Source organism: Triticum aestivum, chromosome 6D, assembly GCF_018294505.1.
Source record: "Triticum aestivum cultivar Chinese Spring chromosome 6D, IWGSC CS RefSeq v2.1, whole genome shotgun sequence".
NCBI classification, from domain to species: domain Eukaryota; kingdom Viridiplantae; phylum Streptophyta; class Magnoliopsida; order Poales; family Poaceae; genus Triticum; species Triticum aestivum.
In genome coordinates, this window is record NC_057811.1 from 285,711,915 (window position 1) to 285,725,353 (window position 13,439).

The 13,439-nt window shown below is 45.4% G+C and overlaps 1 protein-coding gene and 1 pseudogene across 1 annotated transcript; one reads left to right on the top strand and one right to left on the bottom strand.

The window, feature by feature from the left end:
- Nucleotides 1-250: 250 nt before the first annotated feature.
- LOC123144678 (pentatricopeptide repeat-containing protein At4g14850-like) lies at nt 251-3,155 on the top strand. Its single transcript, XM_044563886.1, has one exon. It carries the CDS (start codon nt 327-329, stop codon nt 2,958-2,960), a length of 2,634 nt encoding a protein of 877 aa, XP_044419821.1. The 5' UTR covers nt 251-326; the 3' UTR covers nt 2,961-3,155.
- Nucleotides 3,156-9,207: 6,052 nt separating this feature from the next.
- LOC123144679 (uncharacterized) lies at nt 9,208-11,818 on the bottom strand (annotated as a pseudogene).
- Nucleotides 11,819-13,439: the final 1,621 nt, after the last annotated feature.

Here is a 13,439-nt window from a genome sequence, read left to right on the forward strand (position 1 = left end):
GCTAGTGCAGGTCGCTAATACGTGGGACCAGGCCAGACACGCGAAGGCACGAGCGGGCGACGAGAGCGTCCGCTTTTGTCCGTCGCAGACCCGTTTGTGGCTTAAATTTGGGCTTAGTTCGGGCCAGGATGGATAGCAAGCTGACAGCAAGCGGACGCTTTGTCTGTTTGGGTCACCCATTGGATCAACTTTTTTTTTTCGGATAATGGATGAAACGGGTCGCTGGATTGGAATTGCTCTAACAGTTCCCCCTCCGTGCCTCGACCTTCCCGTTGCGGCGGTGCCCCTGTTTCTGTTTCTGTTTGTTAGAACAGAATGCCCTTCCGATGAGAAGCCCGGAGAGCATCAGCCCGCTCCTCGCCCGCTACGCCGCCTCGCAGTCTCTGCTCCTGGGAGCCCACATCCACGCCCACCTCCTCAAGTCCGGCCTCCTCCACGCCTTCCGCAACCACCTCCTCTCCTTCTACTCCAAGTGCCGCCTCCCCGGCAGCGCCCGCAGGGTGTTCGACGAAACCCCGGACCCGTGCCACGTCTCCTGGTCCTCGCTCGTCACCGCCTACTCCAACAATGGGCTGCCCCGGGACGCGCTCGCGGCGTTCCGGGCCATGCGCGCGCGCGGCGTCCGCTGCAACGAGTTCGCGCTCCCCATCGTGCTCAAGTGCGCGCCGGACGCCGGGCTCGGCGTGCAGGTGCACGCGGTCGCGGTCTCCACGGGGCTCAGCGGGGACATCTTCGTCGCCAACGCGCTCGTCGCCATGTACGGTGGGTTTGGCTTTGTGGACGAGGCGAGGAGGGTGTTCGACGAGGCCGCCCGCGACCGGAACGCCGTGTCTTGGAACGGCCTGATGTCGTCTTTCGTCAAGAATGACCGATGCAGCGATGCCGTCGAGCTGTTTGGCGAGATGGTGTGGGGCGGGGTACGGCCGAACGAGTTTGGGTTCTCCTGTGTCGTGAATGCCTGCACTGGCTCTAGGGATCTGGAAGCCGGCAGGAAGGTGCACGCCATGGTGGTAAGGACGGGGTATGACAAGGACGTCTTCACTGCCAATGCGTTGGTTGACATGTATTCGAAGCTGGGGGACATTCATATGGCAGCTGCTGTTTTTGGGAAGGTACCCAAGACGGATGTCGTCTCGTGGAATGCTTTCATTTCTGGGTGTGTGCTTCATGGACATGATCAGCATGCACTGGAGCTGTTGCTGCAGATGAAGTCTTTAGGTCTGGTGCCTAACGTGTTCACGTTGTCCAGCATCCTGAAGGCCTGCCCTGGTGCTGGTGCATTCATTCTGGGCCGGCAAATTCACGGGTTCATGATCAAATCCTGTGCGGATTCAGATGACTATATCGGTGTTGGTCTTGTGGATATGTATGCAAAGTATGATCTTTTGGATGATGCGAGGAAGGTGTTCGACCGGATCCCTCGAAAGGATTTGGTTTTGTGGAATGCACTGATCTCAGGTTGCTCTCATGGCGGATGCCATGGCGAGGCACTGTCTCTTTTTTGCAGGATGAGGAAGGAAGGTTTTGACATCAATAGGACGACCCTGGCTGCTGTTCTCAAGTCAACAGCAAGCTTGGAGGCAATCAGTGACACAACGCAGGTTCATGCTGTTGCAGAGAAGATAGGGTTCCTTTCTGATTCTCATGTTGTCAATGGTCTTATTGATTCATATTGGAAGTGCAATTGCCTCCATTATGCAAATAGAATGTTCAAAGAACACAGTTCTGATAACATCATAGCTTTTACATCAATGATTACAGCACTCTCACAGTGTGACCATGGGGAGGATGCAATAAAGTTGTTCATGGAGATGCTAAGAAAGGGTCTCGAGCCAGACCCCTTTGTGCTAAGTAGCCTCCTGAATGCTTGTGCTAGCTTGTCAGCATATGAGCAAGGGAAGCAAGTGCATGCTCACCTGATCAAGAGGAAATTCATGACAGATGTGTTTGCGGGGAATGCTCTTGTGTACACATATGCAAAGTGCGGGAGCATAGAGGATGCAGATCTGGCCTTCTCCGGACTGCCGGAGAAGGGAGTTGTCTCATGGTCTGCAATGATAGGAGGGCTAGCACAACATGGGCATGGGAAGAGAGCATTAGATGTGTTCCGCAGGATGGTTGATGAGCGCATTGCTCCAAACCACATCACGCTGACTAGTGTTCTCTGTGCTTGTAACCATGCAGGGCTTGTTGATGAGGCCAAGCGATACTTCAGTTCAATGAAGGAGATGTTTGGAGTTGACAGGACGGAGGAGCATTACTCGTGCATGATTGATCTTCTTGGGCGTGCCGGTAAACTAGATGATGCAATGGAGCTTGTCAACAGCATGCCATTTCAAGCCAATGCCGCAGTTTGGGGGGCACTACTTGCAGCCTCAAGAGTACACCGAGATCCAGAACTGGGAAAGCTGGCAGCTGAAAAGCTCTTCATCCTGGAGCCAGAGAAGTCGGGCACACATGTGTTGCTCGCAAACACGTATGCATCTGCAGGCATGTGGGACGAGGTGGCTAAGGTGAGAAAATTGATGAAAGAGAGTAAGGTCAAGAAGGAGCCTGCCATGAGCTGGGTTGAAATGAAGGACAGGGTGCATACTTTCATTGTGGGTGACAAGAGCCACCCAAGGGCAAGGGACATATACGCAAAGCTAGAAGAACTGGGAGATCTGATGAGCAAAGCTGGTTATGTTCCGAATCTAGAGGTTGATCTCCATGATGTAGACAAGAGCGAAAAGGAGTTGCTTCTTTCTCATCACAGTGAGAGGCTGGCCGTCGCATTTGCGTTGATCAGCACCCCACCTGGAGCGCCCATTAGGGTCAAGAAAAACCTGCGCATATGCAGAGATTGCCACGTCGCATTCAAGTTCATTTCAAAGATCGTTTCAAGGGAGATTATCATCAGAGACATCAACAGGTTCCATCATTTCAGTGATGGGGCATGTTCTTGCGGTGATTACTGGTAAAAACGATTCTGCGTATGATTTTTCTTATAGCTTGTCAAGGCTGATGGATAGAGCGGATACATGCCTTCACGGAGGTTTTTTTATTTCGGAAAGAGGGAATGGCCCTTGGCCTCTGCATCGAGTGACACACACAGCCATATATTATTGGTTATTTTACTATGTCAAACAAATGATGTTGCAGCCATTTAACACATGTGGAAATTCCTATTTCAACTAATGAAATGAACAGACCGTCGCAACTCACATCTTTCCCTAATAATAAAGCACGGATTGACTTTGTCGGGTTCACCGTCGCGACGGTTTTGTAGAATAGCCCCTATAGTTTTTATTAATAAACCTGCACTTCATGGAGACACATGATCGAGCAGTTTCCGTTTCGTACGTCGGCCTCCAGCCGGTGGTATGTTCCTGTTATGGGCCGCTAAAATAAGTGTGGATCGGAATTTATTTTATGGGCCACTAAACCGAGTCCAGCCAACTGAACTAGCAAACAATCACATCACAAGTCACAAGGAGGGTTCGGTGTCACGACGGTTTTGCAGAATAGTCCCTGTAGTTTTTATTAATGAACCCGCACTTCATGGAGACACAGGATCGAGCAGTTTCCGTTTTGTACGTCGGCCTCCAGCCGGTGGTATGTTCCTGTTATGGGCCGCTAAAATAAGTGTGGATCGGAATTTATTTTATGGGCCACTAAACCGAAGAGTCCAGCCAACTGAACTAGCAAACAATCACATCACAAGTCACAAGGAGGGTTCGGTGGCTAATTAAATAGCACCACCTCGATTTTTTGCACTAAATTGTATCAACTTAAATATGTTTGCGAGTTGCCTGAGATATCAGCAAGCTTCCTCACGGACAGAGAAACAAGAGGAAAACCAGGGAACATACGCCCATGCTGATTGGGATGCAAATAAATGGATTTGTGGGCAGGTATACTTGATTGGCCGGAATCCTCGAAAATAGAGGGGCAAATAGCGAGGGAAGGAGGCGCGGCTGGCACAATGGAGGGACTCACTGGCGGGCGAGGCAAGGACGCGCGGCTGGTACACGAGGAGCTCCTGCGGTAGGCGCGGGTTGGAAGAAAGAGGGCAGGGCTACGAGGTTAAGCAAGCAGGTCGGGGTGCTCGCAGTGACCGAGAGGCGGCAGGCAAGGCATGCCGTGGGTGTGAGATCCTTGCCGGCGGTGGGGCAGGCCGTGGACGCACGGCTCGGCTGCACCTCCTGCGGTGGGTGACGGTGCAAAGAGAGGGGGTCGGGGAGGAGGCAGAGAGAAATCGGGATCGACCTCAGGGACGACTAGGGTTAAGGAGGTTGGCTGGGCCTTGGGCGAAAAGGCCGACTGGGCTGGGAGGAGGAAAAGAAAGGTGGGCTGGCCTTGATTTAAAAAATAGAAGGGGGTTGTCTTCTATTTTTTGAAAAACATATTTATTTGGAGGCCAATAATAATTGAGTTGAAAGTTTTCATGTGGCTTCCTTGAATTTGGCATGGAATTAAATATTTAGAAACAAAGGGATTTAATTTGCAAGTGTCTTTAAGGGTAATTTCCAAATAATGAAATAATTTATTTGAGCTCTCTAATAATGTTGGCAAGATATGTTGTATGGGTTATAAAGAGAACCACCATGTGAATTCCCTCATTTTAAATAGATCAAATATCTATGCAATTTCATTTTTTGGAATATCATTTAATTAAATGTGAGTGTGAACTGCGTGATAGCATGTTAAAGTATTTAATCCAGAATTCGTGGTATATGCACTTCATCAATTTTCTAAATATGTACGATGAGGGTGAAGTAAGGTAAGTGCTTCTTACCACCAACGATTCAGATATAATGCACTCCCAGGAACTACGCTCCCCTGTTTCAGTTTGTTGAGCCTATCTCATTACATTTTTTGTTTGTAAGTCCTGTTTTTATTTCTTTCCCTCATATGTTTACATTATGTGAAACATTCAATTCTTGCATGCAGTGATTAAATAGAACTCACCATGTAACATTTCTACTCATTCAGTGTGTCACGATATGCATCCACCGCAATTAATGAAGATTAAAGCATGATATGCATTTCTCCTACATATCGGCATGCGCCTCCCAGCCTCCAGGGATGTTGTCATGCCGCGTTCATGGGCGTTTTAGTGGAAACATCAATTTTCCCCCGTAGCAACGCACGGGCATATGTGCTATATATCTTTCTCTAATAATAAAGCATGGATTGACTTTGTCGGGTTCACCGTCACAATACGCTTCTTCCCGTGAATTTATGCTTTCAGTTTTTATATTTCTTTGCAAAAAAACTTATTTTGTATCGTGCTTATCCGAGGTGGTACTAAAAAAAGTTGGCCGTCCATAGGACAATCTGGCTCGTACCCGTCCTGCGGTGCCGGCCCAAAACAAATTGCCAGTGGGCCGGATCGACCTCCCTAATCAGTAGCATCGAAGGCACATTTCATAGAGAACGGCTGCTTCTTTAATAATCCCACCTCGCCCCCTTACCTCCTGATGAACCATTTTATATACATCATTGATTTTAAATCTGCAAGCCGCCTCGAGAGTCTTTAAGAAAAGGGATGGGGAGCACCGATGCTATACGGGATGTTGTGTCCCCAACACGGGAGGAGGTGGAGCGAGCCAGGGGCCGGAGGGAAGGGAACAAATGAACAAATCATGATCATGAATTTCAGAAAATTCTGACCCGACATGAGGACGCACGAGACGAGATCTGCCGGGGGCGCCAGCGACAGGCCTGCACATGATTGACGCACGTCGGGAATTGAACCTTGACGGAGAGCCGGCTCGCAGCGCAACAAAATCCCGCTGCTGGCTGCTGCGTCGTTGGGATGAGAAGAGATAGATGGGATTCCAGATAGATGTAGAGTATCTCGGTGGAGAGAGATATAAGCTAGCTAGCGGTGGAAGGATAAGCTGCGACGGCTTCGAGACATGTGAATATGTGATGGCCGATGGCCTGATTGATGCGTGTACGTGCCACCGCTCGGCCCCAACACGTGATTACTAACCTTTGGGACAAGATTAATAGCGCAGAAAAGCAAAATATCTTCCAAATTAAAAAAACTACATAACAAAAATCATTTGAATTCAAATCTTATGATACCCTCCGTTTCTAAATATAAGTGGTTTTAGACATCTCAAATGGACTACAACATACAGATGTACGTAGACATATTTTAATGTGTAGATTCACTCATTTTGCTTCGTATGTAGTCATTTGTTGTAATCTCTAAAAAAACTTAAATTTGGGAACGAAGGGAGTATCTCGGTGGAGAGATGGGATTCCAGATAGATGTAGAGTATCTCGGTGGAGAGAGATATAAGCTAGCTAGCGGTGGAAGGATAAGCTGCGACGGCTTTGAGACATGTGAATATGTGATGGCCGATGGCCTGATTGATGCGTGTACGTGCCACCACTCGGCCCCAACACGTGATTACTAACCTTTGGGACAAGATTAATAGCGCAAAAAAGCAAAATATCTTCCAAATTAAAAAAACTACATAACAAAAATCATTTGAATTCAAATCTTATGATACCCTCCGTTTCTAAATATAAGTGGTTTTAGACATCTCAAATGGACTACAACATACAGATGTATGTAGACATATTTTAATGTGTAGATTCACTCATTTTGCTTCGTATGTAGTCATTTGTTGTAATCTCTAAAAAAACTTAAATTTGGGAACGAAGGAAGTATCTCGGTGGAGAGATGGGATTCCAGATAGATGTAGAGTATCTCGGTGGAGAGAGATATAAGCTAGCTAGCGGTGGAAAGATAAGCTGCGACGGCTTCGAGACATGTGAATATTTGATGGCCGATGGCCTGATTGATGCGTGTACATGCCACCGCTCGGCCCCAACACGTGATTACTAACCTTTGGGACAAGATTAATAGCGCAGAAAAGCAAAATATCTTCCAAATTAAAAAAACTACATAACAAAAATCATTTGAATTCAAATCTTATGATACCCTCCGTTTCTAAATATAAGTGGTTTTAGACATCTCAAATGGACTACAACATACAGATGTATGTAGACATATTTTAATGTGTAGATTCACTCATTTTGCTTCGTATGTAGTCATTTGTTGTAATCTCTAAAAAAACTTAAATTTGGGAACGAAGGGAGTATTTTATAAAATACTTTAAATGAATTACTAAAGTCTCAAATAGTATCTAAGGGCATTTTTAACAACGTCCGCAACCGTCCAGGCCGTAAGGTCCGGACGTGTTTTGACTGTATTGGTCCACCAACCGGTCCGAACTTACTTTTTCCAACAATATGAAAACAACCTGGAGAGTTTTGCGAGCGTCCGGACTGCTGTCATGCTCGACTCTATCTAACAATGGCCCACCCAAAAACCCCTTCCCTTGCCCATACCCCATCCCACCTGAAATGGCCAGCGCCGCTCCAGAGCACCGGTGCCATATTCATGCCGGCTCATAGCGACGCGACCTCTCACTGGCATTCTAGCATTGAAGCGGCGCCGGCCGTGAGCGTCGCTCGTATCGTTTCCCAATGCACGTGACTCTTCCGCGTTCAAATGACAGGCCGTCATTCAGCCTCCCTAAGTTAAACATGCGCGGTTGCCGAGGAACCTACTCCGCCGCTAACCACCTCGACGCTTCTCCTGCCATTCATTGACTATTTAAACTCCATCCCCGGCTATAGCTGCATCCATCCTCCTCCTCGCCGCACCACATTCTTCATGGCCTCCTCGAGTTCCAAATCCATTTGGCACAACGTCTTGTCCGAGCAGAAGACGGAGATGCCACTATTGTTGCCGGCAAGCATAAGGAGGTCGGAGCTGCGGACGTCCCAAAGGAAGACGCAATTGATGATGAGTCGCTGACACCCTCCTCGCCGGTCCATGTCAGCATCACCATGTGCTAGGCACGTGCTCAATACACCGAAATGGTGTTGGCCGAGCGGGAGGCCTTGTTCTGACAGGCGCAAGCCGACCAGGAGTACAACCTCCGCCTTCTCGACAAGCACCAACACGCCATGGAGCAACTCACCGCTGGCATAGCTATATCGCGCCAAACGTGGACCAGGTGGAGCAGGAGGTGCTGGTCGACTCATATCGCACCGCTTGTGAAATCCACCGCAATCGTCGGCGGTACCGCCAGCGTCAGACGGAGATAGATGCGGCCTTCAAGGAGATCCACGAGGTGGCCAACGAAGTCTATGGCAAGAGCGAGGACGAGGACGACATTCCCAACTCCGCCACGCCCGCGCCTCGCTGCCACGACCATGAAGCCGGCACGTCCATAGGCGCTGCCGGCAGCGAAGAAGACTAGAGCATGGGAGCTCGCCGGTGCTCGGGCCCCAGGAAGACCACCGCCCATTTCGCTCCCTCTGAAGCCAAGCTTAACGGGCACAAAATCGTCGGCCGATTAGCCGCTTCCAAGTTGTGGAGGCGGAGACTACGAAGACATAGCCGGAGCTTCAGTTCCAATGCTCATGGCCAGCCGGAAATGGAAGAACGTGTGTTGGCGGTCATTTGGACTAGGTTTAGAGTACAGTTTAGTTCAAATATATCCAAATATAATTACTTTGTGCCGTTCTATATGAAAAGCATCCGGGTTTAATAAAAAATATTCAAGTATGAACGAATACTTTCCGGTTTGTTCAAATATCCATCAAATTTGTTCATTTTCCTTAAATTTCTTTCGTGAAGAAGATTTTCTCAATTTTTTGCCCGTTGCAACGCACGGGCATATGTACTAGTCTTTCCAAAGGCTAAAATTATAGCTTTGCATCTGGGTGTGTTCCCACGCGATATACTACTCCCTCCTTTCATAAATATAAGATGTTCTAACCTTTTTGTGAATCAGATGTATATAGATATGTTTTAGTGTGTTTATTTGCTCATTTTAGTTTGTAATGTTGAAATATTCAAAACATCTTATATTTGTGAATGGAGGGAGTACCATTTTGTGCTTGTCGAAGGATTAGTTCTTTGATGAGAAAGAACCTTACGCATTGTCATTGTGTCATTGTCTGATTGATGAACACATACACATCAAGTGTACAACTCTGGTACTATATATCATGTTTCTTAGAAATTATGTTCCATTTGGAACAAATAACTGACTATATAATGCACTTTCAACATTGTGCTTATAATACATGGACAGAGTTTGCACGAAATAGTTAAGCGTCAATAAAGACGTTTGCGGAATAACCTCTGCAGAGTTCATGTCTGAATACTCTGACGGTATATACAGATACTCAAGCAAAAGTAAAAACTGCATTAAGAAAGAATCTCGACAATTCATAGACCTCTTCAGCTTTTCTTTCACACAACATGAGAAAAGGTGGTTGTACCAACGCACCAGGATAGGGAGGACACAGTGTAACAACCAATCTTTCATAGTTGATTAGAATATAACCACAGAGCGGCAAAAATACAAATCCAAGAGATCATCTATTAGTAATGCTACAGGTGCCTATGTCTTCCTAGCATCGCTTCAGTTGCTGCGGGTTAGCTCCCGATTCCATTTTTTTCTTACAGTTTGAGCGACAGAAGCTTGCTTACGACGACGGCTGTAGCCCTCTCTTTTGCTGCACATCACAGATGAAGAAAAGTTTAGGTTCATAGAGAAAGTGGTATGTCAACCAGGAATTAGTTTAACCCCAGCACCAATCTAGCAAGCCATGACAGGAAATTGCAAAACTGCACAAACAAATCTAATTTTCTCTCCACATCTCACTTATACGGGTATGCTATATTAAAAAACGCTTCAAACCATATTTCTGGCAAAAAAATCTAGAATATTTAGAGAGAGAAGGAAATATTATAATACCTGATAAAAATAAGGCCTGCTGTAAGAACCATTCCTCCAACTGCCCACGAAATTCTTTCACCAACAGGCATTTCTTTTGCCCATCTCTGAAAATTTTCAAGATCCCAGGAGGCCATATCATGTAATACTGGACGATCTTTTGAAGACGTCCATGTATAAGAGATGGAATCCAAACTTGCTTTCCCGCCATAGCAGAAGGTTTCGACAACTTCACTAGGACTGGCATCAGAAACTTGCACAGAGAAACCAGCAAGGCGACATAGCTCTGTGCCGTTAGAAACCCACTTATGTGCTTTGCCACAAAGGATGTCACCTAAACCACAAGGAGATAAGGCCTGGATAATCGTAAGGAAGCATATCAGTAATCAAACTGTGAAATCATACCGACAAAAAAGATTTGTTAGCTACAACAGATTTCGACAAACACAAGAAAAACTAATTTCTGCAGTATTAATAGCTACTCCCTTCGTTCAATATTAAATGTCGCTGATTTAGTACAAAGTTGTACTAAATCAGCAACACTTAATATTAATATGGAATGGAGGGAGAATGTACTGAATGGACATTGATTAGACATGATTTGTCTAAGTTATGATCTGACTATGAAAAATATCAAGCTCAATCTGGTAAGTGCACATTTACTTGCACAATAGTAATGATTTGAAATCTAGATAGTTTCAGTTGAGACATAACTCACACTCGCATAACACCAGCAATGGGTGTTTACCTGTGTTTTTGTATCAATGGAGAAGTATGCCTCCGAACAAGCTTCGAAAACCATGTCACAGAATGATGCACATATAACAGGAGGTCCAGGCCTGACACCCACCCGTGGATCACAGACTGAGCACTCGAGCAACTCCCACAAATGAAGGCATTCTCCACTGCCTTCACCAGTTGACGAGAGCTTTCGCACTGAAAGCAGGGCAGGAAATGTCTGTGTCACGTCACAACATGTGTTCTGGCGGAATATCCTACATAGTGCTAGGTCTCTGCGCCCCTTTGCTGCTTTTCCAGGAGGCTTGCCTTCAGATGAGAAAGCAGGGAACCGTCCACCAGGTGAAACACATACCCCTTTTGGTTGCGCTGTGGAGCAAGAAATTAAACAACATTAGTTGCCCATCAGATAATTTTGAAATGTTTGCCCATGGTGCAAATCACAATGGTTCAAGCCCATTTCCTCATTCAACCAAGATAACGACGGACCTCCTATTCCATCTTAACAAGAAGCACCCATTCAATGTAAAACCACAAGGCTCATATACAAGCAAGAAACTCAAAGCTATTGATTTCACAGAAAGTAGTTTGTTCATCTGTCTTGTGATCGGCAGAAATGCCAAGAACCGACATTAGTAAAACATAGGATAGGACAACGATGCTTCTAACCGTAAAATATAACGTTATATAACAGATCTTCCTATCCTATGCTGTATGAACTGATAATTCATACAATCGCTTGTCATGGATGAGAATGTGGCCCTAAAATGCACATAGATCACGGTCATTTATGAACCACCTTCCAGCAGTATAAAGATTTAACCTGCAAACTTAATTAAACCTAATAAATCCGGAGAGACTAACTACCTACACAACAATTCCAGCGACTAAACGCAGAACACACCAAGGATCCACTAAAACCCATCAAGATTCAAGAATCACTCAGCGACATAACTAAAAAGCTCACATATATCATCGATAACAGCAATATAATACACCAAAGGAAAGAAGAATAAGCGTATGGGATCACGAGAACGCGCGCGCGCGATTGCTCGTACCAGCCGACGCGGTTAGCGAGAAGAAGATCAGCAGGAGGAGGATGTAAGTGGGAGTCGGACGCGACGGCGGAGGAGGGCTCATCGGAGTCAACCTGCCCACCGGCAGGGTCTCGCGGCGGCGGGCGGGCGGGCGGCCAGCCGGCGTGATCCGTCGAGCGGATAGGCGACCAGGGAGGGGAATCAATTCGTGGTCGGATCGATCCGCTAGCGGAGTGCGGACCAGGCACCCAAGTCAACAAGCACTGCGAAATCTCTCGACGTAGATGGGCCGGTGACGACATTAGGGTCCAGTACACGGCATCAGAAAAATGTCGTGTTTGTGACTTTGGAAAAATGTTTATGCATTTTAATTTAAAAAATGTAGTACATGACATTTCTGAAAAATGTTATACAATGTAAAAAATGTTGCTGTAATTTATTTTAAATCATACAATTCAAAAATATATATGTTAAGCTTTAAAACAAGTTCACGCATTTCAAATATACGTTTGTGACATTTAAAAAAAAATATGCAGCGTAAAAATTGTTCTCATAGTTTAGAAAATGGTTTGTGCCATTGAAAAAAAATGTTTTCAACATGTATTTGAAAACTGTTTAACACATATTCAAAATTGATCAAAAACATGTATTTTTTAAAAAAGAAATATATATTTGGAAAAGTTAAACGTGTACGTTTGGAAGGATAGACTATGATCCGTTATGTTTTATCTTGTACTCCAAGAAGGTCATGTACTCCTATATATATGCCCACAAGGCTTAAGCAATACAATCAATAATCTTACCAATCCCTCTCTATTCCTTTTACATGGTATCAGCCTAACCCCAATCCAAATTTACCTTGCCTGATATTAAAGACGGATCAATGATCAATCAACATGGTATTATGGGAGTACTAGAATTGGTGCCGGATCTTGTCAATTTAACACCTACACAAGTAATGCTTATCGAGGAGCTTGGTTAAGATGAGTGGCACAAAATTAAAGATATTGATAATGTTGAAAAGTATTCACAAATTGCATGCAAAGCAAATAGATTAAAACATATGATATCACTTGGAACTCACACAAGGAAGATAAAGTGAGATTCGTTCAACCAAGGAATGAGCACAAAATATGTTACCACAGAAAAAGCTCATGTTGCACGAATACTAGACGAGACGCTAGCATGATCGGTCAAATGGCTAGGTACGTACTTATGCACGATCTATGAGAGACGAAATATGGTGTCTTTCTATCTCAAGTATGCTATGTATATATGATCCGAGATGATCTATGGTATGCAATGTGGCTCAATGCTATTGCTTAGAAGCTTTTTGTTTTCTTTTCCTTTTTTCTTAAAAGCTTGCTCTTTTTTTGAAACATGATGTCTTTGCCACTTATGCAAAATGCTCAATCCAAGATAACAATGATGTATGCACGAGAGTAACTTATGACATAAGAGATGACAACAAGATGTGTACACGCAATTGAAGATATGCAGCGTATGTACCACTAAATTGCACAAGTAACGTTGCCCAACAATTCTCAATGGCTAGTATCGGTAGGCAAGTTACGCAAACGGTTCGGGGTTATCAAGGAAATATACAATAATGTTGTGGAAGTTACCGTCCTTGCTTAGGATCGTCGTGTCAGAGGGTGGAGCGGTCGTTATCGATGTCGAGTTTGTGTGGATGATGAGTGGCGGTGTTGTTAATGTCGAACCATCCCTAATTAGCCGAAACACCTTAGAAAAGGGAAACCACGCTCAAAATCTCAAAGAAAATGGGTCAAAATGGATTGGTAGCGGAAGATGGGCTGGTTATGGTTGAAGTGGGGATTTTGAGGAAGGATAATGATGGTTAAGTAGGCTAGGGGCGCGGAAAAAGGTGGTGGAAACCGTGGTT

Coding starts and splice junctions, on each gene's coding strand:
- LOC123144678 (XM_044563886.1), top strand. CDS start 327: ATGAGAAGCCCGGAGAGCATCAGCCCGCTCCTCGCCCGCTACGCCGCC.